General features: G+C 34.0%; 3 protein-coding genes across 9 annotated transcripts; 1 reads left to right on the top strand and 2 right to left on the bottom strand.

Moving 5' to 3' along the window:
- Positions 1-887: 887 nt before the first annotated feature.
- Positions 888-5,671, top strand: LOC137828403 (PWWP domain-containing protein 5). 7 transcript variants are annotated; one of them, XR_011083871.2, is made up of 6 exons: positions 888-1,072; positions 1,269-3,849; positions 4,061-4,712; positions 4,815-4,966; positions 5,081-5,125; positions 5,343-5,625. XR_011083871.2 is itself a non-coding variant. In XM_068634965.2 (3 exons), the coding sequence occupies exon 2, from the start codon at positions 1,359-1,361 to the stop codon at positions 3,840-3,842; it is 2,484 nt and encodes an 827-aa protein (XP_068491066.2). In that variant the 5' UTR covers positions 888-1,072; positions 1,269-1,358; the 3' UTR covers positions 3,843-3,849; positions 5,081-5,311. The 7 variants fall into 7 exon arrangements, 3 of the variants coding, with proteins under 3 accessions (XP_068491066.2, XP_068491067.2, XP_068491065.2); XR_011083872.2 differs by having other exon boundaries at positions 1,289-3,849; positions 4,061-4,966; XR_011083870.2 differs by having other exon boundaries at positions 4,061-4,966.
- A 1,011-nt stretch (positions 5,672-6,682) lies between these two features.
- LOC137828404 (nuclear transcription factor Y subunit B-1) lies at positions 6,683-12,446 on the bottom strand. The gene is made up of 7 exons (XM_068634968.2): positions 12,256-12,446; positions 11,849-12,076; positions 11,513-11,642; positions 11,041-11,046; positions 10,858-10,938; positions 10,697-10,735; positions 6,683-7,026 (listed from the first exon to the last, which is right to left on the bottom strand). The coding sequence occupies exons 2-7, from the start codon at positions 12,064-12,066 to the stop codon at positions 6,979-6,981; spliced, it is 522 nt and encodes a 173-aa protein (XP_068491069.1). The 5' UTR covers positions 12,067-12,076; positions 12,256-12,446; the 3' UTR covers positions 6,683-6,978.
- Positions 12,447-24,244: 11,798 nt separating this feature from the next.
- Positions 24,245-25,057, bottom strand: LOC137829232 (uncharacterized). The gene has a single exon (XM_068636030.2). It carries the CDS (start codon positions 25,055-25,057, stop codon positions 24,245-24,247), a length of 813 nt encoding a protein of 270 aa, XP_068492131.1.
- Between the last annotated feature and the right edge of the window lie 1,149 nt (positions 25,058-26,206).

Below are 26,206 nucleotides of genomic sequence, written 5' to 3'. Positions count from 1 at the left end.
TTTTTTAAAAAAATATTACAGCTTGGCTATATTGAAAATGAAAGTTAAGCTCTTGTGTGTGTATCAGTTTAACTTTTAACTTTCTTCTATTAAGTAATTTCTTACTAATTATTGGTCATCACCTTATCAATTCTAGAATAAGATTTATAATATAAGTAAATGCTAATGATATTATTATATGTTTATATTCTAAATTTGATTTATTTTAATTCACATAAATAAATTAATATATTGAATTATATAGTAATTACAGTGGCCATAATAAATAATTTTATGTTTAGCAAATTAATTAAGTGGTTTGATATGATATAGTTTGATTGAAATGAAATGGAAGAAAGTAAAAATTAGAATCACTAGATACAAAATATTTGGGAGATTTTTATTTGCCTTTTTGTATTTTGTTGTTGTATTTCAGTCATAAATTTGTTATATTACTTTAATGTATTTTCTGTTTTCATATATCTACGCCTGATGGAACAACAATTGTTATCCAAGTATTTAGAAACAGAAGACAAACTATGTCAAACATACCCAAAAAAATGTATAACTTTTTTGACATAAAAAAAATATGGAAGAAAGATTTTTTTTCAAAAACCCTTTTTTTTCAAATCGAACTGGAAAGGAAGGGAAGTGATTATTTTTCTAATTTATATATTAAAATAATTTTTAAATAAAAAGTTAAGTTAAAAATAAATTTTAATTATAATATAATATTTTTTATATAAGTTATTTATTTATTCCAAATAAAAATAATTTTAGAAGTGATTCCATTTACAAAATCACACACAACTATTTATTTATTTATTTTCGTAAGTTTCCATTTATCTAAATAAGAAAAAAAAATCTCCTACTTTCTTTCCTTACTCTTATTCACTCTCAGTTAAAGAAACCATTATATGTGCATTCTTAATTCTTAGTTATGATTTGGCTGCAGTAAGAGACTTGCCCATGTCTTTCAACAGGCATTGTTTTATATTTCTCCTTATTCCAAAAAACTAGTGGCTACCAAACTAAAACCATAACCAAAAAACCAAAATTGGAGCTAGCCTTCACTTCCCAAGGATCTAACCTGGTATTCAACTTCTATGTTTTGTTTATTCTTCCTTTATTTTGACCTTTTGTTGTTCATTTCATTGATGGGCATCTTAGTTTGCATCTTTATTTACTAGGTGTGAGAGCATGGCCTTTTTTACCCGTATAACTTTCTTGCTTTAAGCCGATTTTTTTGGTTCAGGAGATTTTTTTTTCACTTCCTAACATGTTTTCAGTGTCTGCCAAGCGTTTCCAGGGAAGAAGCACACGTATGAAAGTTGTCTGCTTGGAGAATTTCAGAATCCTCGTTGACCCGTATTGTAAGCATGGCTGGTGAAATAGAAACCCTAGAAGAGCCTGTAGTAAAGGAGGGATCTTTGGTTGTGGATGGAAAGGATCCAAAGGTGGGTTCTGATTTATGCATAGAATATGGTGTTTGCATTCGTGAGGGTGTTGCTGAACTTAATGATGATGTGGATTTTGATGGTTTGAATAAGGAGGGTAAAGGTGTGAATCCTACTGGTGTAGAAGCTGTTTTGGTTCTTGGTGAGGGTTCTCAAGTTGTGGGGTCCTTAGAAGAGGAGAATGAGAATGAGACTGCCGAATTCGGTGGAGATGATGCCTCTTTGAAAGCATTAGATGAACAGAAGAACATTGATGACAGTGAGGTAAATAAATCAGTGGAGAAAGAAGCAGTTAGCGATGTTATGGTTGAGTCTGATGACAGACAAAGCATTAAAGAGAATGGTGGCATTTCAGAGAAGGTTGATTCACATGGAGAGCAGGAAATTGAAGATGAAAATTTTGATGATGCTGAACGGCATAAAACAACAGTTAGAAAAGTCATAAAGCAGGTGTCAAATAAGAAGAGCTCAGGAATAATTTTTCAGGCAAGTTATCAGCTGCCAATAGACAAGGTAGGTGAGTTTTCTGTGTATGATTTGGTATGGGGCAAGGTGAGAAGCCATCCATGGTGGCCGGGGCAGATATTTGATCCCTCTGATTCAACTGTGGAGGCACAGAAGCATTTAAAAAAGGATCGCTATTTGGTTGCATATTTTGGGGATAGAACATTTGCCTGGAATGATTCGTCTCAGCTTAAGCCCTTTAGGACTAATTTCTCTAATATTGTAAAGCAGTGCAATTCAGATGCATTTCAGAATGCTGTAGATTGTGCTTTGGAAGAGTCCATGAGACGTGCAGAATTTGGGTTAGCATGTTCCTGCATACCTGAAGATACTCATGACAAGATTAAACTCCAGACTGTTGAAAACGCTGGCATTCAGCAAGAACTAAGTTTCATACGCAGAGTGGATCAATCTTTAAATGTTGACTCCTTTTCACCTGGGAATCTTTTGGAATACTTGAAAACTCTCTCCGAGTTTCCAACTGGTGGCTTTGATCGATTGGAGCTCTTAATTGCTAAGGCTCAGTTGCTTTCTTTCTACCGTTTAAAGGGTTACTCTTGCTTGCCTGAGTTACAATACTGTGGAGGTTTGGATAATCACACCGATGCGTTAATTAAGGATGCTGATAGAAGTTTGAGTGAAATTAATAAGCATGGAAGTCATTCGAGTAAAAAAGCTGGTGAAACTGGTGCTGGAAAAATGAAAACAACGAACAGCTCTAGTCACAAACGCAAGCATAATTTGAAAGATGGTATATATCAAGAAAAGAAGAAAAGAAGCTTGTCTGAATCAGCCGGTGGGACTTCAGATTCTACACATGATGATTATCACTCAAGTGATGCCACTGAAAATGTGATTTGTCCTGCCTCTTCCAAGAAAAAGAAGACTATTGATCATTGTGCTGGTATTTCAAGGATGAGAGACCGGAGAAAAACAATTTCCCTTGCCAAAGTTTCTAATACCACAAAGCAATCATTTAAAATTGGTGAACGTATTCTAAGGGTTGCTAATCAACTTACTGGACCACCCTCTACATTGAAGTGTTCCGGAGACAGGTCTCAAATGGAAGGTGGTTGTGCGGAAGGTTTTTCGAGAAATGGATTTGATGTCTTCTCCTCTGATTCTGAGAAGACTCAGAAGTCAAGCTTGATTGTTCCAGTGGAATATTCATCACTAGATGATTTGCTACATTTACTTCAGTGGGTAGCACATGAACCCCTGGGAGATTATAGTTCCTTGAATGTTATAGTGAGCTTCTTCTCTGATTTCAGGAATTCAATAATTGTGGCCAATGATTCTGGAAAAGAAATTTCGCCTGCAGAGAAAGCTGGTAGTAAAAGGAAGAAACAGCCTGTGGGTGGATCAGGTGAAAGGACTGAGATGGGCATCCAGATTGGTTCTGAAAAACAACAGTCAGTGAAAAACAGCAGAAGAGACTATCAACACGCCCCTGCTGAGCCGGAAACGCCTATTATAGTTTACACTCGTAGGTCCTATTCTAGGAAACAATTGTCTGACAACAATCATCTTGCGGTTCCCGAAAAGCCTTCTGGTTGTGTAGATGAGAATTCCCCAGCTGAACTTATTTTGAACTTTGCTGAGCTGGATTCTGTTCCCTCAGAAATGAGACTGAATAAGATTTTTAGGCGATTTGGACCTCTAAATGAATCTGAGACAGAAGTTGACAGAGGGAGCAGCCGGGCTAGAGTGGTTTTTCTGAAGTGTGCGGATGCAGAGACTGCTTTCAGCAGGGCTGAAAATTTCAACATACTTGGATCAATTCTCGTAAATTACAAGCTTAACTATACTCCAAGTACATTATTCAAAGCTTCATCTTTTGCCACAACTCTGGACCAGGATATGCATATTGATCTCTCCAATTCTGAACATAATACAGTCTAATTGTTTGGTAAGTAACTTTTTGCTATTGCATATGCAATCTTTGGTAATTTTGATTGGTGCACGCTTGTCCTATGATGAATGAGATAATAACTGCATACTATCCTAATGGACGATGCAGTAGCATCAATAGAGCATATCTTAAAGATAAAATTATCTTACTTATTTTCCTTCCTAGTTTTGAGTTGAGACTAATTGAATTAGTACCTAATGTTTTTAAGGAAGCATGTCAGCTGACAAACACTACAGAACAGGGAAGATAAGGAGGAGGATGTTAACAAACATTCAGTTTTCAATCAGGCATTTCAAGTCTAAAAAAGGAAAATAATTCGCACTTTTGCGGCAACAATCTTGAGACTGCTGAAGAAAAAATATTGAAGAAAACAAGGGTATTACTTGGACAAATTTGATAATTGATTTAGGTATTGTGATACCAATGCATCCTCTGTTAGCTGAGCTCTATTTACCTAGATAATGTGTCATTACAAAATGAAAGTTTTAAGTCTGGGAGCAGTAGCATCAAAAACATTAGATAGATCCATTTTGACATTCAATTGTATATTGTTGATAAGTAGTCCAGTTTCTGCGGTTGAAACAGGAATCTGATCTCATATCTTCCTTGGTTTAGCTAGTTTGGGGCCTCCTAAATTAAATGTCACTGTAGAGTATAGAGTTGAAAATACTTATACTTCGGTTTTCCTAGGATTCTTTGTGTTGTGTACTTGGCATCTTTTGTTTCATTTGGCTCAATTTGGTCATTTACTTCAAATGTGATTGTTTTGAGCACCAACAGTAGATTCTGATAAGAACAGACCATGGCATATATTTTGGCGAATTTGCCATATTCTATTATGGAAGACACAATGGAATCTGGTAAGGTAGATTCAGAATAATTGTTTACATAATATTCTTTTCCAAAGAAATTATTCATTGAAGTAGTTAATTATTGTCACTAATCCTTGTTGGGCTAAGAAGGCTACTCATCCAGCACCTCTGGGTGCTTCCTAGGAGCTTGCCCATGCTATGCTTGCCAAGGACTGTTTTATGACTGGAGGCTCCTGCATCGAACAGGATTACTTCATAACCAAGCTCGACTATACTTGTGCTGATTCACTCACATCAAGATGGTGACTTTAGCTGCATTTGAGTCCTATAAATAGATCATATGCAAAGACACTAGGAAAGCACATATCTCAGTACACTATTACTCTGCTAACTGAGTTGTCAAATTGATTTTGCAGGTTAGACCAGTAGATTTCTCCTTACCTCAAAGAGAAGCAAATATAGTAAGTATACCAAACATAAATTACATTTGCAATTGCAGGGAGTGCTGAAAATAACAGCACATACATAACTGAATAATACTGCTGAACCAATTTATTGCTAAATAACTGCCATAGTATAAGAAAATCTTTGGAGAACTTGGTGATGTTTCGAATAAATTTGCATATAAAACTCTTGTTTATACAAAACTGAGTTTCCAATTAAAATTTTAATGTGCAGACATACTTACGAGGTAGCTTACACATCATAAAATTGAGATTCTACAAATTTGAAGCGTGTCAAATTGAAAACCCAACATAGTGTCGGTAGATAACAAAAAGAAGTTTTGAAGAACTAATATAGTGAGCAAAATTATAGAAACTATTATGATGACTTGTGTAACTTTGAAGGAGTGAATTTAGGGTTTAGTCTTATTGCATGTTAGTTTTTCATGATTTTCCTGGGTCTTGTATCCTTTAGTATGTGGAGAAAGCAGTTGATTTAGCCAAACTAATTAGCAAAATGTTATTTGTGTTGTGTTCAAAAAAATTTATGATTAAGGGTGTGAACTTCCTCGTGTCCTGCAAATGGAAAACTAAACACGCAGTATAATGTTCAGAAAATATGCAGTGAGGCGTATTGGATTTACTATTCTTGTGGGACACTTACTTTAATGTAAGATATAATCATACACACAATTAGATTGTTCGAGTAAAATTAAGTTTGATTATAGTGGAAAGATAAAAAATAGTTTATTAAAAAATAATTCTTCTATTAGTTAGTATTATAGATTAATACATTTGGGATTATCGTAAAATTTTAAAAAATATTTTCAATAATTGTAATTTTGCTATCCATGACCAAATGGTGACAGAGATCGTAAAAATATGGTCTTCCATAGGAACAAAAAGGATTTAATCCATTCTAAATAGTTTAATGACGTTTTTTTTACCCACAGATATTTTTATTAGTTTTAATTCTTGGCAAAGTCACATCCAAAAAATTTAAGAAAAATATATTTTGTTTAGTATTATTTATTAAATTTGTAGAAATTAAATATACTTTTATAAAAAATTAACAAGAAATACGTTTTAGATCAATATATTTATAAAAAGGATTGGAAGGAATGTTTTTTACAGCAGCGAGATGTACTAATTATTAGGGTTATGATGGTAGATTAAAAACTTGGCAGTTAAGATGCAACGAATTACGTATCAGTATGTTATTTTTTAATTATTGGAATTAAAATTATTAATTTTTAAATCAATGTTATAATATTAACTGTTTTTTTTCTTTTGGTTAAAGATTTTTTTGATGAATTTTGGTCAAAGTTATAACTAAACATTTTGGCTTTAAAAACATACTATGGCCTGAAGCCGAATCACCGCAAGTAACTAATTCTCATAACTGTATGCATAGAAATAGAAATATATCCATTCGCACAGAAAATTATTTAAAAAAAATAATAATTTATGCAGCATCACTTGAACAACAACAGTGAAGCTGCGAACCCTTTCTATGACATTTGTATTTTCGCAAGTGAAGATTTTTTTAAAATGATGAATGAAGAGAGAAGCAAAGAAAAAAGAACTAGAGGGTCTGGTCTGCTTATATTATATAATATCAAGAAAACACTTCTGACCATGACAAGCTACATGGTGAATCACATGCATAACCCCACCCCAACACACGTTTTTCCCTTCAGTTGGTGATGCAGTTAAATGACATGTGTTAATAGAAATCTACATTAGTGACGTAACAAAATTCTGACATTCAAGCCTTCTACACGAGAACCTAAGTTTTTATCATTACACCATTCTTTCCATCCATGTCATGCGTACAAGCATTCGAGTGAAATAAAAAAGATGCGTGGAGACTATTCATGGCTTTGCATTGAAGGCAAAACCATATGTTGTGGTTGCACCTGAAAATCCCCACAGATTTAAGAAATGTCAAACAGAGAAGCAGGTAGAACAAATGTCAACAACTCATAGCAAAGAAATCACACTTCATACACTTGAACAAGTATTTGAATTCCAATGTATGCCCAGCCAATCTTAAATGTTAAAAACAGTTATCAACAAAAGAAGTCACATTTGATCTTCAAAGAACGAAGACTTTAGGGATGAAGCATGCAAATAGAAATAAAAAAATACTGAGCTATCGAATCTTGCCGTTATGAATTATATTTTGGCTTGTGTGGACAACTATAATCCTAGACTTTAGCTGAAGGAGAATATTAAGACAAGTATTGAAGTAGTTCCCAAGTGATTTCCTATTTAGGCACCACAGGAAACCTGATCGAAATACCAATGCCTAGTATATAATGGTGAAAGGCTAACTATGTCTTGCCCCTATGTTTGAACGTGAGACAACTTTAGAAAAGAACCATCTTATCACCTAACCTTCTTTTTGTCAGAGACCCCAATGAGTCCATCCCATATTTTATTTATAGAAAGGTAAAGAATTATTATATTTTTCTACTTTTTACACAGAGTACCTGAAAGTTTAGGACAGTCATCACTCAACCCAGTAAATAACTTGTAGTGGACAGATCTAGGGGTTTTCGCTGAGAATGGAGCGAGTAACCATGTGCGTGGAACTTACTATCATATTCGATGAGGAGAAGTGGAGAAACAATAACTAATAGAGAAGAGAGAAGATTGGAAAAGATGGAGAGATCGGGGATATTAGAACAGAGGGAGAATAGAAAGCTATAACTAAATCAATCCTAAATCTTAAGTTTGCAAATCAATGTACATAGTAACATAGCCAAGAAGTCCAATTGTTAAATAGAAAGCTATAACTAAATGGAACTCTCAAATCCCTGGAACAACTAGGATAACTGCACATTTTCCTCGACCGACCAATTCTTTCTTGACAAAAAAATCACGAGGTGTGTACAACCTCTAATCAATTTTTTTTTTCTCATACACATGACCAATAATCAACATATTCACACCTCCCTACCCACTGCGTTGGGCATTGTTTGTACCAAGAACCAAGCTTATAATGAATCATAATCCTAATGTTCCTTTAGCATACAGCATTTTTCCTGCTACGATTGCCATCAGTGCAGAATGCTAGCACCTTGAAAAGGCTTAATATAATTTCAAACAAATTGTCTAAAGAGAAATCAGTAATTCTAACAGACTCTCCAAACCTAGGATTTAAACTTTAATTCACTAAAAAGAGAAATTGCAATATCACTAGCATTGGTCTGAAATAACATTGGCTAGTTTCAACAAAATGCCTAAAATGTTTTAACCCAACAAAGTACTAATTTATAAATAAATGCCGACTAGGAAAAAACAAATCCCAAGCCACACAAGATATACTATGAAATTTGATCAGCTTTAAATCTTACCAGAAGAATGTATACAAAAAATTAAAGGTTCTTGAAAATTAATTTAATTAGAGGTCACAATTGAAACGAAAATTCCATCATAATGCCATTTTAGAGGACTACAAGCAAGCGACAACACTGTAGTATCCCAAAGTGGTTGAAGCCTTGAAGGCTAAGGAAATTATCATTGCACAATTTTTTCTTCTCTGGGTTAGAAGTTTTCATCGAAGAGAAGAGGGGTTACACAACTAGAGAATGGATACGGTATCATCTTGAACAAAAAAAAATGTTTTCCCGAACTTAAAGTTGTCTCCATAAAAATAAAGGAAATTGATTCTCTCTGCAACAAAATTTTTTTTAAAAAAAAAATAGTAACTCCCTTTTAAAGAACAAGAGCAGAACACAAGAGAATTCATAAGATTTTATAGTTTTTTGCCTCTTTGCATGTTTAAAACATTGTATTTTAAGGGGATTTTTCAAAAATGAAGAGGGATTGGGTAGCTTTATGCCATTGATGTGTTTTCATTATTCTTATTTGTTTTTTCTTTTTTTAATTATTTTACGGAGTATGTCTTACCAATCAAATGCATTGTAATTTTCTTCTTTCTCTATCAATGATTTTTCTATCATCTAAAAACAAACAAACAAACTTGTAAAACCACTTTATCTCTTTGCAAATAGAACATAGAATGTGTGTAACTGACTTGAATATCACATTCTTATTACATCCAGAGCTTGGGGAAATTAACCCTAACATCCCATTAATTTGGCATATTGTCGGCAGTGATTAAGCAAATACCTATTACATATGGAAACAAGGTTGTAAACAAGGAGGTTTCCGAAGGAAAGTGTATAAAAACCACTAATAAATATTTTAATTCTAATATAGATCAAGTGCCAGGGCACCTTAACTACATACCACAAGCCCAGCAGCAAAACAAAATACATTATATATCTATATTCCTAACATACTGACATTAGTAATTGAAGAGGGTCATAATATTGATGAAATGAAATTTGAGTATAGTCTTTATCCAGTGTAAGAAGAAATTATAAGGAAACAGGTACAAGAATGGATGAAACAAACGCCAGAGACCAAAAAACATCCAACAAGGAGAAGAACATTGAGACACTTTTGTTTTATGAGCGATTCAAAAAAGCTTTTTTATTCATGGGGATTGAAACGGGTGGGAAAAGGAACCCAAAACTAAACAAAAGAATGAACACAAACCTGTTGGAGTGAACCTCTTAATAGCTAGACAGCTTAGTTAAAGTACCAATTTGAAAATCAATTAAATATCCGGAAATGTGAAACCTCTCTCCATTAATCTTCAAAGTGAGTGTGCTTTTCTGAAGCAAAAAGTTTCCAATAAAATTGTAACCCAATTTAGAAATGTTAAAAGCTCCCTCTAAATTATATGTTTTGAAAAGACAACCTAATCTGTATGCTTAAGACACCAAGTATTCATGGAATAAAACTAACAATTTCAAATATATTGATCAGATCTAAATCCAAACCCACAAGTTTAATTTAAAAAATCAAGAAATCAGAATATAAACACTGAGCTTTGCTAGTGAATATCATTCGTTCCTCCTCTTCAAAGAAATCAGAATCAATACAGCAAACAAGGGTAGAGGTTATGATACACCTATACTTCAATTTGCTTCACATATCCATATTTGACACCGATATTTTTGGATACTTCACTAATATGTATCGATAAAGTGTACAAACTTTTTAAAGTGTCTTATAAAACACCAAAGCAAGTACATATAACATTGTCCCTAGATGAATAAAAAGTGGAAATTGTTCTCTTTATGAATGATTTCAAAGAAGAAATGAAATGGATAGTATTGTTCCTATATGTAAATAATTGAAAGTAATTTATAATGACAATGAGATACAATTTTTTTGCTTTTAGTAATGTCCAAGAAGTATGTTTTTTAATTTGAATTTGCGGAATTGAAATTATATATTATTATTTTATGAATTTTTATATATTTCTAAACATGTATTTCATACATATAATATATTATATATTTTTAAAATAATTGTATTGCCGTATTGTATATGTGCATCATAGGGTAGAGGGTATTCAGCCAATAAAAAGCCTACACAATATTCAATTTTGCTCTTTTTTAATAAGAATATGTTTATTTTTCTATCTCCATAATTGGGTTTGCAAGTGTTTGCTAAAAAATTGAGCATTCATGCGTTCAAGATAGAAGGAGAAAGAAAGAACATTACCTGCAAACTAATATAGTTCAGTGAGCCCTGATGAACAAGCTGCCATAGACATTTAACCAAAAGCATGCAATGAACCAAATCATATTTCCATAGACAAAATATCACAAGAGTAATAATTGTTAAACTAAAAACAAAAGTCCAAAAAGGTTAAGCAACCACACCTGAGAATTTTGACCTGCAAGGCCAACTTGATCTGGTCTAGCAGATCCATCACCACCTCTTGCAGATCCTTTGGTGTCACCCTATAAGAATTTGTGTCCGCAAACATTAAAATTTCCATAGGAAAAAATAGTCCAAGATAAATAACAAATAACATAATTAACCCAAGAGGAGGGCTAACTAACCTCCGCCTGTGATATTGTGCACATTCCAAAGTCACCAACCAAACAAAAAGGAAAAAGAAAAAGTCAGTTAATTATAATGTCATAAGCAACATTATCAAAACACCATCATTTAAACGAAGGGGATGGAAGAGAACTTTAAGGATCTTTTCCTTGAAAAAGTTCACCCTGCACCTAGCTCGTCCAAACAAAAACTAATCCACACCACAAGATGCAAAGGGAAATGAAAACTGGGATGAATAATTCATATTCAGCACTTGCATTAGACAACGATTTAATTAGATGACTCCAATTGTCTCCTCAAGTTTCAATAGTGTGTGTGTATCCCAGTGTCGTATTTGTATATCAACTAAAAACAAAAAAATAAATGACAGAATATTTTATATATATGAGCAAATAATTATCAAGATAGCGCGAACACTGCAAACGGATAAAAACTAAGAACCCTCGAAAAACTATAAGAAAAAAAGAATACCTCTCTGTACCTTGCCAGGTACACCTTAAGCGGCTCTATGTAGTCTTCAAAACCTAAAGTGGCCATTGCCCATAACAAATCGTCTCCATTAATAGTCTTTCTCTTCTCTTTCTGACATTTCTCACTCGCCCTTCATGGAATTCAGTAACCAAAAATCCTCAGAAACCCCCAATTGCCAAAAGAGATTAAAAAAAAAAACTGAAAAGAAATAATTCTGAGCAACAAAATGTTTGATAAATAATGTTGAGCAAACATTCTGAGAAACCCCAATTGGCAAAAGAAAAGAAAACAAGAAACATGAACTGAAAGTTGTGTTATGTATAGTTGCGAACTAACTCGCTGGTAATGAAGCTGATGAACTCAGAAACACACTCTTGCATGGTATCTTTGGCGTCCTTAGCAATCTTGCCGTTGGGAGGAAGACCCTTCTTCATGATGCGGCTGATGTTGGCAATAGGAAGGTAGCGGTCCTGCTCCCTGGCCCCAGAGGAGGAACCGCGCGGGCTCTGCTCGCCCCCACTCTCGTGACTCGGGCTGGCTGGCGCATCCGACATCTCACAAACCCTACAAAACGCAATGATGAGAAACGGAGAAGGAAAAACGCAGAGTGTGTGTGTGGGTGTTTGTTTATAGAGATGGATGTGGGAAAGGATTATTGATTGGTGATGGAAAGTGAAGGATGGGTGAGATCCCAAATGTGACATGGGTGGACGATGTTTAACAGAGGCAAGTTAAATTATTACCGGTGTGGGAGTGAGAGAGGAAGAAGGAGAATGAGAAATGGTTGTGCTTTTTGTATTTGGCGCGAGAAGGAACGCGATGATTGGTGGAATCGCCTTACAAAAACAAATTTATGCAGACAATAAGACACACACACACAGAACAAAGAAGATACTGTTTTTCACTATTTTTACCTACCTTCAATATTCACCCTTCATCTTCTTTCTTTTTTCTTCTTTTCAACAACACTCTTCTGTCAACAATTCATTCACACCATAATAATTCACCCCTCACCTTTTATAATTTACACATCATTTCTACCTTTAATATAATCCAATAATTTGTTTTTTCGGATATCAAAATTAACTATTATTACTATTTGTGGCTTTTTTTTATATTGTTTGAAAAGAGGGTTATGTATTAATTGTTTGTTATATCTGAAATTATGGTGTTGGTAGTGGGAAGGGTGTTGAGATTTTCAAAATCATAGGAGTGTGAAGATCTAATATAATATAATATAATATAAAATCTCTTTTTAATCTATTTTTGCATATTTGTCTTATAGCCAAGAAATCTTTCTAATATCTTAATACTGGCTTCTCAAGGCACAAATGAGCAGTGACTAGGACAAATTCAGTCAAATTTCTTTAAACAACTTAGAAATGTTTTTCATCTATTATCATTACAAATGTGTTGTTAGTATATGGTCTCATGCACAATTTGCGTTCAACTTTGTCACAACAAATATTTCACCTAAATGATTGTTTGATATGTTATTAAAAAATAATTGGTATTTTTAAATTGTTATCACACTTATTAATTGAATTATGTGATATATGTACAAATTGTTTTGTGTTTTTTACAATTTAAAGAATTATATTTTGCTGGATTATTCATTAATTATAATCAATTATTTCAAGTTATAATAAATTATAATCATGTTTTTTATAATTTATAAACTTGCATAAATAATTGATTAATATAAAATAATTATCTTTTTTAAATCACTCACTCTCTAGTGTTTTTTTTTTATATTTGACATTTGGACATATCAACAATTATCATTCATATTTTTTTTTTACAATTAGTATTTTCATATATATATATATATATTTTGATTGGATCCATTGGTAAAAAGAAAAGGAAAAATCTTTTTCTTTTAGAATAATAAAAAGGAAAGTATTCAATTGGAACATGAAAATATGACTGAATTGATCTAGAGTTACTCTTCGAAACGAAATAAAAAAAAGGGAAGAGATTCTCAAACCGAACTAAGAAACAGATCTAATGTAAAATGGCAGCAAAATTGACTTATTTGTTAATATAGAAGATTAAGGAAGCACCACATATTGTTGGTGTGACAACAAATTCTAATTATGATGTTGAATAGTCTTGTTTCTTTTGCTTTAGTTGTATTATTTTATTGTTTTTTTTTACTGTTGGTATTAATTGTTATTATTCCAACGTTTTTTAAAATTTAAAATTAAATAAAATACAATTTAACCTTTCTTTTTTTTCATTCTTTTTTTAGTTACTTAGAGTTATTGTAATTGAATAATTTAAGAATATAGTAGAATAATTTAATTAAGGTTTAGATTGGTGTAGATTCTTGTGAAATCGAACCATTATAAAAATATATGTGTATCTTTCTTTTCATTTTGATTGTTTTTCGTAAATATTATTATTTGGGTTATACTTTTTTTTTACAATATTAATATACAACGACTCTAGAAAAACGGTTACTATTATAATACACAGTACACAACAGTAATATGCATTAACTAATAAGAACATACATATTGTATATAATACACATCTAGTACCAAAAGAAACCCTACTAGTATGAGATTCAATTAAGGATACAAAATTATATATGTATAGTATTACAATACTATTGATGAGAGTCAAGTAAAGGAGGTTTTTATTAATGAAGGAAGAGGCAATTCACCATCACACTTGAAGTTCTTCCTTCTAGTCTTCTCAAAATTAAAAGAAGACATAAAATAAAGAGAGGCCCAAGCCCAAGTCCATCCTATGAAGGGCAAGGCCAAGTTTTAAATAATAAAGAATATTGTTTGAAGGTGCTTAGAGGAAAACATTAGAAACCTCTATTGTTAAAGCATCTTTTAGTCTTTAGTTAGGAGTCTTAGGGGGTGTGTGTTAGTAGATAGGTGTAGGAGTAGAAAAGGAGGTGCCAAAGTGAAGGAAGAGGTCACACCTTCCTCATGCTTTGTTTTAGGCGCCAATTCTAGAAGCTTTTTAGGAAGGAGTTTTTGAATTTGTGTAGCTTACATTTCAGCAACTTAGGTTATAAATAGAGGTGCTCTCTTTGTAAATTTCATATTTGAATTTATCTAAAGAAACTATACTCAAAATTGGAGTGAGCATTGGAGAGCTTTTGAGCCTTCTTCTCTAGTCTTATCTTGAAGGATCCATGGTGTCCTCAAGTGGCGGCAACACACTCATCTAGGAGCAACCACACTTCTAGTGGCGTGATCATTCATCATTCATCCATCTTCATGAGCAATTCTCTTCTCCTTCCTTTCTTCTTTGTTAATTCCTTGTCTTAGCTTGTTTCCTTGTTGTTTTTGGTTCGGTTTTTAAGTTTTCCAACAGCTGTTCTTATTTTTCTTTGTGTTTGGTTCGGTACTTTTCTTTTTCCAGCAAGTATTTTCAGTTCTATGCCTTTCTTTTACATTTTTGTTCGGTTCAGTTTGCTTCCCTTCCAATTCTATTCGGTGGATTTAAGTTTTACCTCTTTTTGTTGGTTCAATTTGACAATAATTGGATCTTCTATATGAGTTTGTGTTTTGGCACTAGTTTTGGTGAGTTCTTGTTCATAGAACCTTGATCCATTTCTATGATAAAGTGCCTAGCTCTTAACCAACTCAAGATGATTCCTAAGAATGTCAAGAATCATTCTAATTGTGCTAGTGGAATCACATCATGTAGTATCAAGAGTTTAGGTGTGTTCTTGTTTAATTGTTGAGTTGTGTAGCACTTTATTTCAAAAGCTCTTTTAATTTCTTGCAATTTAAGGTTCTGTTTTAGGCTTATTTGAGTATTGCTTGCTGTTTTAATTTTTGTGCCTATCATATGTTTGAGTATTTTCCTTTTTGAATCCATACAAGTTTTGTCTTAGTCTTGATTTTCCATAATTGTCATCACTTCTAGTAGTACTTTTATTGCTTTTGATTGTTTCTTGCTTTAGTGTCATATAATTTTCTGAATTTGATATTGATCCTTTGTGCATTTTCTGTTTTAGTTTGAGTTCATGCTTGTATTCTAGACCTATACAAGTTCCTATACATCATTTTCCATTATGTCTTTGCTAGTTCATAATTCTGTTTTTCATTCCTATTAGGATTCCTCTGTTTCTGAAAACGTGCTTACTGTTTTTCCTTATTGCAATTGATTTACTCACTGGAAAATTCTGAAATTCTGGATCTGTGTTATTCAAAGTGTTAGAAAAGAGTAGAAAAAAGAATCATTCAAAAATTCATAGTACACAAAAAAATGAAATAAAATAAAAAAAGTGTACAATTCTACCGAAAAGAATACGGTAATCTGGCAGCGATTTTAAAAAATTTATCTCAATTAATTGGCTTACTGTTTTTAATTTATTCCAGTGCCATTATTGAGTTAACATCTTGAAGTTTCTATGGTTTAAATTTCATAATCCAGTTCGCTCTACATCATTCCAGTTAAATCAGTGAATATCAAGCACAATTTGCATTAAAAAAAAAAAATTCCAGTAGCTAAATTTTTGTTTTCTTCATCTACTCTAGTGCTTTTCCTCAAGTATTATTTTGTGTGCCTACTTTCTCATTGAGTTCTTTATTTTCTTGATTGTCTTTCATTCTTACTCTTTGAGTTTGTCTTACATATAGTTTTCCTTTTGCAATTACCTTTCCTTGCTTATACCTTTTCTTGTTTGTCTTTATTGTTTCATTGGTTTTGTGGTGGTTGCTTTTGAGATTGATGTGCTTGCTTTGACATCTTTCATTTGAGGATTCCAAGGCCTCAAGATCAGATTGGTGCAAGGACATTATTTCTTTGAGAGTGACCTATTTTTCTGCCTCAATTCACTTCGGCATTTTTGCTTAAAACACTCACTGTTTTTGCTAATTTTGCTTCTTGACTTGTTTGTTGTTTTGTGTGTTTGCTGTTTTTAATTTCAAATGGCTGGATTTTCAAGTGATGCATCCTACAAGCAGAATTCTCCTTCCAAAGCTTCAATCCTTGGTGAATTACATGAAGCACAAAGAACTATTAGACGCTTGGAAGAGAAAATGCAAAAGATGGAGGTCCAACAAGCTAGACCATCTCCTTCTATCCATGATGGGCATCATTCTCATAGACCATCTTCAAGAGCCTCTTCAAATGATTTTGGTCATGAAGAAGAGCATAGGAGAAGGAGGAATCCACCACAATTTCATGGACAAAGACCTCATCATCAAGGAGAAAGACATCACTACGACAATGGTTACTACCAAGATGCAAAGGCTAGGCTACCTTCGGTCAAGCTTCCTTGTTTTAATGGCTCTAGTGATCCTAATGTATATTTAGATTGGGAGGCTAAGTGTGAACAAATATTTGAGATCCATGAGATCCAAGATGAGCATAAGCTTAAGTTAGCCACCCTAGAGTTTAGTGATTATGCCATGAAATGGTGGCATGGAATTGTAAAGGACATTATCTATCACAAGGGTCCTCCCGTGGACTCTTGGAACTCTTTAAAGGATCAAATGCGCGCTAGATTTGTGCCTCCACATTTTAGGAAAGACCTCATGTTGAGACTCCAACGGTTTCAACAAGGCACGCTAAATGTGGATGAATATTATAAAGAGCTAGAAACGCTTGTGCTTAAAATTGAATTAGAGGAAAGTGAGGAAGCTATGATTGCTAGGTTTGTGAGTGGTCTTAGGAAGGATATTCAAGACATTGTTGAGTTACAAGAGTATTCATCATTGGGCTCTTTAGTTCATCTTGCAATGAAGGTGGAAGCCCAACTTGTTAAGAAAAACTCTTTCAAAAATGCTTCCAATGATGGATACTACTCCAAGTCTTGGAGAAACAAAAATTCTTTTTCTAAACATCCTTCCAAAGATTCTTCTTTCAAACCCAAGGATCCTACGCCATCTACTTCTAGGCCTAAATCCCCAATTATATCGTCTAGTCAAAAGTGTTTTAAATGTTTGGGATATGGTCACATTGCTGCTAATTGCCCTTCTAAACGAAGTATGTACATGCATGAAGGCATTGTAGTTAGTGAGCATGATTCCAATTCACCTAGGCATTCTTCACCTTCTAGACCATCAAGTGAAAATGAGAGTGAAAGTCCTTGTGAAGGTGACTTATTGATGGTAAGACGTATGTTGGGCACAATTCCAAAATCTTTGAATGATACTCAAAGAGAAAATATTTTTCACACCCGATGTCTTATCAACAACAAGTTATGTTCCTTGATTATTGATGGGGGAAGTTGCACTAATGTAGCTAGTACAAGAGTTGTGGAGAAGTTAGCCTTACCCACTATCTCTCATACCAAGCCCTACAAATTACAATGGCTTAGTGAAGTAGGTGAAATCATGGTGAATAAACAAGTCCTCATTAACTTTGCAATAGGAAAGTATAAAGATGAGGTTTTATGTGATGTTGTGCCCATGGAAGCATCTCATCTTCTTTTAGGAAGGCCTTGGCAATATGATAGACATGTTTTACATGATGGCCTATCCAATACAATGTCTTTTTCCTTCCTAGGGCGCAATGTTATATTAAAACCCCTCTCTCCCAAAGAGGTTCATGAGGACCAAATAAAAATGAAAACTAAAAGAGAAAATGAGAAAGAAAAAGAAGTAAGTACTACACCGAGTCACACCATTTTCTCCTCTAAATCCATCATGTTGACTCGTGCTATACCTCAAATGGACCCTCCAAGGTCTTCTTCTTCTTTATCTTTTTCATTACCCAAGGTTCCTATTTCAACACCACCTTGGTTAAAATATGTTAGGGATGATTTTTTCATACCTCCTAATGGGTTTCACCATTTAAGAGGTCTTTTTCCAAAAAACATCATCATTCCCAAACAAATCTTTCCAACTTGGTCGATTTATAGGACATCCTTTTCTGCAATCCCTTTGGTTCCATCTGCTAAGTCATGTCTTCCTTTTTCTTACACTTTTGGTTGTAAAAGTAAACTGACTTTGTTATATGCAGGGATTCAGAATTCGTGGACGAATTCTCTCCAACTCGGGGAGTATGATGAGAGTCAAGTAAAGGAGGTTTTTATTAATGAAGGAAGAGGCAATTCACCATCACACTTGAAGTTCTTCCTTCTAGTCAAAGAAGACATAAAATAAAGAGAGGCCCAAGCCCAAAGCCCAACCCCAAGCCCAAGTCCATCCTATGAAGGGCAAGGACAAGTTTTAAATAATAAAGAATATTGTTTGAAGGTGCTTAGAGGGAAACATTAGAAACCTCTATTGTTAAAGCATCTTTTAGTCTTTAGTTAGGAGTCTTAGGGGGGTGTGTTAGTAGATAGGTGTAGGAGTAGAAAAGGAGGTGCCAAAGTGAAGGAAGAGGTCACACCTTCCTCATGCTTTGTTTTAGGCGCCAATTCTAGAAGCTTTTTAGGAAGGAGTTTTTGAATTTGTGTAGCTTACATTTCAGCAACTTAGGTTATAAATAGAGGTGCTCTCTTTGTAAATTTCATATTTGAATTTATCTAAAGAAACTATACTCAAAATTGGAGTGAGCATTGGAGAGCTTTTGAGCCTTCTTCTCTAGTCTTATCTTGAAGTATCCATGGTGTCCTCAAGTGGCGGCAGCACACTCATCTAGGAGCAACCACACTTCTAGTGACATGATCATTCATCATTCATCCATCTTCATGAGCAATTCTCTTCTCCTTCCTTTCTTCTTTGTTAATTCCTTGTCTTAGCTTGTTTCCTTGTTGTTTTTGGTTCGGTTTTTAAGTTTTCCAGCAGCTGTTCTTATTTTTCTTTGTGTTTGGTTCGGTACTTTTCTTTTTCCAGCAAGTATTTTCAGTTATATGCCTTTCTTTTTCATTTTTGTTCGGTTCAGTTTGCTTCCCTTCCAATTCTATTTGGTGGATTTAAGTTTTACCTCTTTTTGTTGGTTCAATTTGACAATAATTGGATCTTCTATATGAGTTTGTGTTTTGACACTAGTTTTGGTGAGTTCTTTTTCATAGAACCTTGATCCATTTCTATGATAAAGTGCCTAGCTCTTAACCAACTCAAGATGATTCCTAAGAATGTCAAGAATAATTCTAATTATGCTAGTGGAATCACATCAACTATTCTCTCTTCTAGCCTATCCCTATGATACAAAAGCATCTCTCACACATGTTAAGACATTTGCTCACTTATAAAATAACATGATCATAACCGGCCAAATGAAATAACAAATATAGAATGAACTAACAATTAAAAAATAGCAACTCACAATTAATATCATTGTATAAATACACATAATCACACCATTTCCATGCATATTCATCACATCATACACATTAAATAATATAACATGCAATTGAAATATCTTCCAGAAGACATGACTGTTATGCCTGAACTCAAAGACTAACATATGTGAGTCACTCTACCAGTACTCTAAACCCTACCTACGAGGTAGAACTACTACTGACCCTACTCCAGATGGTCTACCTCAATGTAGCCTCAAGGCATACCTCCAATATCCCTAATCAACTCCTCACAACTTGACAGCTTAGCGTATGTGATCAGAGCTGCTAGTGGAACCTAGGATCTCATTGAATCCGTTTTAGAAAAGCTCACCACACTAAATGCAAGTTGTGCCTCCTCGAATACCAAGCAATTATTACACAACTCATTATATTATTGGCCTTTACCCCTGTGTTTAATCATTCTCACACACAATTAGTATATTATGAGCACCAACCGCTAAGATATACTTGACCTCACATCAATTACCTTAAAGTAAAAGTGCATACTGTAAGAATTAATGGCTTAAACAAGAGGGGGGTGAATTATTTTGTAAAACATTTTTGCAAATACTTGGTTTAGAATGAATCTTTAACAAACAACTCAGATAAGTACTTAAGGAAGGCAATCAATCAATCTAATAAAAAATAGATATAAGAATTTTAACCGGTTAAAACTTTTTAATCGGTTGTTTATAGCAGCAACAGAAATGAATTAACACAAACAGTTTATAAAGAGTTTGAGAGAAGAGAGATTTTACACAGAAGGTTTATACTGGTTCACTCAATCCCTAAGCTACATCCAGCTCTCAGACAATCCTCTGAGTTCCACTAGTAATCAACACAGATTACAACACACACACACACCACAAAGAGGTGACTTTGAATCCCACAAAGCCTACTCACCCCCTTTGCAACACTTAACACCTCAAGACAGAACAACCTCTATCTTTACAGGATTTCAACAACAAACAGTATGTAAACAAAGTACAATTACAAGATGCTAAGCAAGGATAGAAAACACCTGAATTTACAGAACCAGAGATCTTATGATCAACACTTGTCACCACAGCAAAGCTTGAAAAGCACTCTTGCTCTTTTTGAAAACACTTTCAAAAACCAAATCTCTTTCTCAAATCTGAATGAATACTTGTTGTATCTATTTTATTTGATTTGAACGAAAGCTTTATTTATAGCCTTTGAAAAGCAGCCGTTGTAGGAAGTTTTGAACAACCAAATCAATTAAAACAAGTTTTCAAAAAATTGTTATGAAAACATACATTTAACCGGTTGAAATCACGATTTAACCGGTTGAATAAGTCAATCAGTTACACAACTGATTCAAAAAACAGTTTCAAAACTTCTAGCCAGCTGAGTGACAAACAACCGATTATTTCGACAAATCAAGTAGTTGTTTTTCCTTTGCTTGGAAAACAATTAGTTTAAAACAATTTTGATCAAGCTTTGGCTAGGCTTTAATGACTGATCTTAACAAAGATTCTAAACACCTTAATCTAAACCCAAACCCAGAAAGTAGCACAACTTCAGGCTTCATGTGGATTTGAAACATCAAAGCTCCCATGTTCAACAATCTCCCCCTATTTGATGGAGACAAATCCTTGGGATGCTTTTAGGAATGTTCTTTATTTAGAATTTTTTCAACCTGCATTCATTGAACAAACACAAAAACACAGGGTAATCTAATCCAAAGCAAATAAGCACCAGAAACTAGTTCTCTCTTGGTGATTTCCAAAACAGGAACATCAACCAAATCAGTTGAGAAACCAACACACATATAGAAGTGCAAAACAAATAATCAATCGGTTATTTCGCAGGAATAAGCGGTTGAAAATATGTATATCAAAAATAACAGTTTAACATACATCAAATTTAAACCAGTGAAAGCAGTTTATAATAGCAATGTTCAAACCAGAATAAGTGCTAAACATTACAAAACATTACAGACCAATACTTCTCCCCCTATTTGTCTCATCAAATAGACAAATGGAAGGATTAAAAACAACATAAGGAAAAAGAATTTTGGAAGCAATGAACTAGAATGAAGGATTATCCTCCCTTTCAAATTGTAGTTCCAAAAATTGTCTCTGGACTTCTTCAAATTGCTCATCCAGTGCTGAAAAACGTGTATTCATGTTGCTAAACCTTGATTCACACATGTCATAGAGGTTCATTTGATTCTCCGCAAAGGTGTCCATACGATTGATCATCATCCTTTCAAAAGGTGACATTGTAGTCATCCTTTCTCCCATGTTGGTGTCATTATGATCATCCTCTTGAGTCGTAGCAGCTGGTTCATCTTGCATTGCTGCCTCCTCAGGTTCATCACCTTCATTCGTTCCACTTAGGCCAGCTTGGTCACCATCCTTGCTTACCCATCTTCCACCAATTTTAGTAAATGCCATCTTACTTAGGGATCCACTATTGATCTCACTAGAGGGCTTGATTACCTCAGCTAGCTCTCATTCTTTGTTCACTTCAAAATAATGAAGAAACTTAGAGAACAAAATAGCATAGGGATAATGAAAATCACATAACCTCATGAACTTTTGCATGTGCTCTTTGATTGTTTGGATCCAATTGATCTTCACTTTGTTCATGATACAGTAGATCAACAAGAGATCTTCTTTAGAGAGAGTGGAGTGATTGCTCCCCCTAGGTGTAAGAATCCATGAAACTATGAAGGTTACAAGCCTTTCATCAGGCTTTAGTTCACCAACAAAAAAATTCCTCACTCTGGAATGGGGATTCTTGAGACAACCTTTGTAGAACTGTATTTTGTTAAACTCTTCAACAACTCCAAGGTTTCCTCTATTGATCCTCAGTCCAGAGGATTTTAGCCCAGTCACAGCAGCCCATACATCACTTGTGATGATCATATCTACACCTTTTACATGTGAAACAAGTGAGTCACCATTAAATTGAAGGTTTGTGTAAAATACCTTCACCAAATCTGGATATATGTTGCCAGTGAGCTCTAAGAATCTTTTCAGTCTTTGATCCTTGAGGATACTTCTCACAGATTACAACTTTTGTTGTTTCATCCAAGTGAAGGAGACCATCTTGGGTGTGTTCACACTCTTTCTACTTGTTTCAAGTAGATACTTGTTTATGAGATCATCATCACCTGAAAACCACCCTTCAAATTTAACACTGCTCTTAACACCCTTGGATTTCATTCTCTTAGCTGAGGGAGGAGTTTCAACCATTGCTCAATTCAGAAGAAATTTTTGCAGAGAAAGCTTTAGAGAGAAGCAGAAAAAATAATCAGTTGTGTGTGTGAGAAACTACAGCTGAATGCACTTATTTTTATAGCTAAAAAACGTGGTCAAAGTTGGTTGTTTTCAACATAGAAAAAGAATCAAATTTGAACCATAAAGCTGACATTGTCAGTCAAATCAGAAAGGTACAAATTCACATGTGATTTTGACCAAACATTAAAGGCAGTTTTGATTTTCAAGATTAGAGGAATCTATTTCATTAAACGCAAATGTGGCAGAGGTGAATTGTGTTCAAGGGTTGAATAGAATCTGAAATTAGAATTTAAAATTTAAAAACAAATTTGCCCAGTGTTTGTCAGAGAGAAAACAATTGGTTGTTTCGAAGAAACAATCGGTTGAATTTTTGTACTGATGAAAACAAACAATTTTTCAATTTCTCATGATGTATACAATCATTATTGCTTACAATGTTCACAAGATATTAATTGTATAAGAGACACATGAAATACATAGTAATTACAATCCAGACAAAAGAGTATAATCAGTGAATTGGATTTAAGAATAATTGTTTTTTTTTACAAAGGAAAGAATAAGAACTACATTCTCAGATTTCATAATACACAAATACAGTTAGTTCATGTAATCAACACTAGACTTTGATATGTACATAAATCCTATTGAGGTCTTGTCGTTACTGAACCTTCAAGCAAAGTCAGAATTCTGCAAAACAAAACTTTGTCAAATTACAAGATTTGATCCCTTAAAAAATTTGGGACCTTCTGTGTTAGATTTGTCTTTTGAACCAACAATACATATAGGAATCCATTTAAAGATGCCTTTAGGCACAAGGGATTTATGAAACCTGTAGTACCTGACAGAGTGACCTTTCTTCATGCAATAGAAGCCTGTAACAACCGGTTGAAATGTCTTTGTAACCGATTGTTTTTGTGAAACATGTGAAAAAGGTTTTGAAATCTTATTTTTCTTGCTCTGAGGATAGAAACCTAAATTTGCTTTTCCAAAAACATATTTTTGAGATGCAAGAACATCTTCAAAATTGGACTTTCCAGTTGTAAGTTTGTCCAAGGTTTTCAAAAGATAGTGAATCTTCTTTTCAAGAAGTTCACAATTTTCACAAACTTTTGTCTCACAACTGCAAGAAGAATTTTTGTAAACTAAATCAAGGTTTTCAAAATCTTCTTTTGTTTTTCTCAGCTCTTCCTCCAAAGATTTAACTTTGTTTTCCAACCAGTTATTCAGACCTTTCAACTGGTTGAGAGAAAGTGTCAATCAGTTAGCTTCATCATGGGTTTCATTAAAAGCATCAAGCAATTGATAGTAAGTGTTACCTTTACTTGATGAAGAACTCATGCTACTTGTTACTGAAGCTTGAAGGCACAGATTAGCTTCCTCATCATCTGAAGAACTTGAAGATGAGACATCATTGTCATCCCATGCTACATAGGCCTTCTTAGCTTTTCCCTTTTTCTCCTTCTTGAAGTCTCCCTTTTCTTTGACTTCATTGTTGGGACATTCAACCTTGATATGAACTTTTTCTCCACAGCCATAACAAGTATATTTATTAGAATTAAATTCACTAGGTTTCTTTGAACCATACCTTTTAGAAGCTTGTCTTTCCTTCAAGAATTTGCTGAATTTTCTTGATAACAAACTTATGTTTTCCTCATCACTTCCACTGGAATCTGATTGTTGTTTGCAAGCCTTAAGAGCTATGCTCTTGTTGTGCTTGTGTTGACTCTCTTGGATAACAAGCCTATTTATTTCAAACTCATGTTCTCTAAGCTTACCAAACAGAGATGCAACAGACATTGAGGTGAGATCCTTTGATTCAGAGATGGCAGTGACCTTTGGCTGCCATGTTCGATCAAGACACTTCAGTATCTTGATGTTAAGCTCCTCCTCATCAAATGTCTTATCAAGAGTCATAAGATGGTTCACAATGTGAGAAAACCTTTTATGCACATCATAGATGGATTCTCCCTTTTGCATCCTGAAGAGTTCATACTCTTGAATCAGAGCATGCTTCCTAGCTCGCTTGACATCAGTTGTACCTTCATGTGTGACTTCTAAGATGTCCCACATTTCCTAGGCAGAGCTGCACTGTGAGACCCTGAAAAATTCATCACAGCTTAAAGCAAATGTTATTATGTTCTTGGAAATCCAATCAAACTTAGCTCTTTTACTTTCAACCTCAGTCCATTCAGATGAAGGTTTATCAATTAAAACCTCATCTCTTTTGACTTGAGGTATAAAGGGACCGTTTTCAATTGATTCCCAAATACCCTTATCAGTTGAGTGCATAAAGATTTTCATTCTTACCTTCCAAAACTGGTAATTAACCCCACAAAATAGTGGTGGTCTGTTTATGGAAGCACCTTCCCCAAAAGGCATTTTGTCAACCATCAAAAATATTTTTCAGAAAAACAGAAACTAGAACTTGAGTAATTTTCAAGAACCTAGCTCTCATACCAATTATAAGAATTGATGGCTTAAATAAGAGGGGGTGAATTGTTTTGTAAAATGTTTTCACAAATACTTGGTTTAGAATGAATCTTTAACAAACAACTCAGATAAGTACTTAAGGAAGGCAATCAAACAATCTAATAAAAAACAGATATCAGAATTTTAACCGGTTAATATTGTGTTTTAATCAGTAGTTTATAGCAATAGCAGAAATGAATTAACACAAACAGTTTATAGAGAGTTTGAGAGAAGAGAGATTTTACATAGAAGGTTTACACTGGTTCACTCAATCCCTGTGCTACATCCAGTTCTAAGACAATCCTCTGAGTTCCACTAGTAATCAACACATATTACAACACACAAAGAGGTGACTTTGAATCCCACAAAGCCTACTCACCCCCTTTGCAACACTTAACACATCAAGACAGAACAACCTCTATCTTTACAGGATTTCAACAACAAACAATATGTAAACAAAGTACAATTGCAAGATACTAAGCAAGGATAGAAAACACCTGAATTTACAGAACCAGAGATCCTATGATCAGCACTTGTCACCACAACAAAACTAGAAAAGCACTCTTTCTCTTTTTGAAAACATTTTCAAAAACCAAATCTCTCTCTCAAATCTGAATGAATACTTGTTGTATCTATTTTATTTGATTTGAACGAAAGCTTTATTTATAGCCTTTGAAAAGCAGTCGTTGTAGGCAGTTTTGAACAACCAAATCAATTAAAACAAGTTTTCAAAAAACTGTTATGAAAACA

Source organism: Phaseolus vulgaris, chromosome 7, assembly GCF_051622355.1.
Source record: "Phaseolus vulgaris cultivar YP4 chromosome 7, ASM5162235v1, whole genome shotgun sequence".
NCBI lineage: Eukaryota > Viridiplantae > Streptophyta > Magnoliopsida > Fabales > Fabaceae > Phaseolus > Phaseolus vulgaris.
The sequence above is the reverse complement of the archived record's forward strand: the minus strand, read 5'-3'. Positions and strand labels throughout refer to the sequence as shown.

Excerpts from the sequence above, each read along its gene's own strand:
- LOC137828404 (XM_068634968.2), bottom strand. The coding sequence starts at position 12,066 with ATGTCGGATGCGCCAGCCAGCCCGAGTCACGAGAGTGGGGGCGAGCAG. Across the intron at positions 11,643-11,848 it reads ATCAGCTTCATTACCAGCGA|GGCGAGTGAGAAATGTCAGA; the intron begins GTTAGTTCGCAA and ends AATTCCATGAAG. Across the intron at positions 7,027-10,696 it reads TGAACTATATTAGTTTGCAG|GTGCAACCACAACATATGGT; the intron begins GTAATGTTCTTT and ends GGGGATTTTCAG.
- LOC137828403 (XM_068634965.2), top strand. The coding sequence starts at position 1,359 with ATGGCTGGTGAAATAGAAACCCTAGAAGAGCCTGTAGTAAAGGAGGGA.
- LOC137829232 (XM_068636030.2), bottom strand. The coding sequence starts at position 25,057 with ATGTGGGACATCTTAGAAGTCACACATGAAGGTACAACTGATGTCAAG.